The 1,350-nt window shown below is 69.8% G+C and overlaps 2 protein-coding genes across 2 annotated transcripts in view; both read right to left on the bottom strand.

Moving 5' to 3' along the window:
- QRFP (pyroglutamylated RFamide peptide) overlaps positions 1 to 69 on the bottom strand; it is a 1,874-nt gene extending 1,805 nt beyond the window's left edge. Inside the window, exon 1 of the mRNA XM_085325240.1 lies at positions 64 to 69. Within this exon, the coding sequence (XP_085181366.1) occupies positions 64 to 69 (6 nt within the window). The remainder of the gene's footprint in view (positions 1 to 63) is intronic.
- A 372-nt stretch (positions 70 to 441) lies between these two features.
- FIBCD1 (fibrinogen C domain containing 1) overlaps positions 442 to 1,350 on the bottom strand; it is a 20,029-nt gene continuing 19,120 nt past the window's right edge. Inside the window, exons 5-7 of the mRNA XM_085325239.1 lie at positions 1,246 to 1,342; positions 988 to 1,167; positions 442 to 905 (exon numbers count right to left, since the gene is read on the bottom strand). Coding sequence (XP_085181365.1) covers positions 646 to 905; positions 988 to 1,167; positions 1,246 to 1,342 — 537 coding nt within the window. The 3' untranslated portion in view covers positions 442 to 645. The remainder of the gene's footprint in view (positions 906 to 987; positions 1,168 to 1,245; positions 1,343 to 1,350) is intronic.

Raw genomic sequence — 1,350 nt, 5'->3', positions numbered from 1 at the left:
GGGGGGTCACCGCGGGCGGCTTTTAGCCTGATCCGGGGCTCTTGGAGCTGATCCTCGGGAAACCGGCATCGCGGGTGGGATTAAATCCCCTTCGTGCAACTCGAAACTAACTCACTGGGGATGCGGGGGGACGCGGGTGGTTGCGGAGGCAGCGAAGCCCCCGGGCCGCTGCTGTCGAGCGGGGGAAGGCCCCGGCGAGGGGCAGCGCTGCCGTGGTCCCGGGCGCCCGGGGCTCGTCCCCGCTCCGCCGGCCCAGCGGGGAGCAGGGGGATCGCGCGGCCGGCAGAAGGGCCCTTCCCGCGGGCGCGGAAGGCTTGGGGGAAAAAGGGGGAAAAAAAAAAAGCACAGGGAAGTCTAAACGTGCYGCTGGCAGGAGGACGAGCCCCAGCACCCAGCGCAGCACCAGCGCGGGGCTGCCCGCTGCTCCCGGCACGGCCGGCGCTGCCGCCCCGTTAGCGGCGCCCTGCACCCGCCGAGCCCCCCCGGGGGCTTCTTTTTTTTTTTTTTTACTTTTTTTTGCAAAACCGGCTCGTCACAGATGGAAATGCCCGGCCCTCRGAGCAAGCCGGGGGGGAGGCTCGCAGGGCGAGAGGGGGCTCTGCTCGCCGCTGGGGCAGGCGGGCGCGGGGGGCGGGTGCCGTGGGGCTAGTTCTCCTCCCTGACGGGCCGGATCTTCATCTCGGTGAACTTGAGGGAGTACTGCCAGCCGGTCCAGGAGGACCACTCGATGCCGTCGGCGTAGGAGCTGTGGTGGCCCTTGAGGTACTGCCCGTTGAGGTTGGACGTGTGGCAGTTGCGGTACCACCAGGCGCCGTGGTAGAAGGCCGCGCAGTTGTTCTCCGAGTGGTCGTTGTCCAGGTCTTTGGTGGTGAACTTCATCCCGTTGTGCTTGAGGAAGGAGTCTCCTGCCGCGGGGCAGCGGAGGAGCCGTGAGCGGCCCCTTCCCTCGCCTCCGCGGCCGGCCCCGCCGGCCCCACGGCCGCCTACCTGCCGTTCCCGAGTAGTCCGCGATGGAGACGGGGTACCCGTCCTCCTCGGCGTCCACGGAGAAGAGGCCCACGCCGAAGGTGCCGTAGCGGGCGAAGGCCGTGCCGTTGTCGAAGTCCTCCAGGTCGACGCGGAGCTCGTAGCCGGCCTGCGCCGTGAGCAGGTGGATCCGCTGCAGCCCTGCGGGGCGGCGCGGCCGTCAGCGCCAGCCCCGCGGACCCCTTTTTTCCTTTCCCCCCACCCGGCCCTGCCACGCACCTAACCAGTGCTCGCCCGTCAGCTTCCCGAAGCCGTCGCGGTAGGCCGCCCAGCCGCGGAAGAAGTTCACCGAGCCGTCCTCCCGCCGCTGGAACACCTGCGGGG

The sequence above is a fragment of the Rhea americana genome, unplaced genomic scaffold (assembly GCF_003343005.1).
Source record: "Rhea americana isolate MKP2758 unplaced genomic scaffold, rheAme1 scaffold_97, whole genome shotgun sequence".
NCBI lineage: Eukaryota > Metazoa > Chordata > Aves > Rheiformes > Rheidae > Rhea > Rhea americana.
Note: the sequence above shows the minus strand (reverse complement) of the source record. Positions and strands in the feature narration are given on the sequence as shown.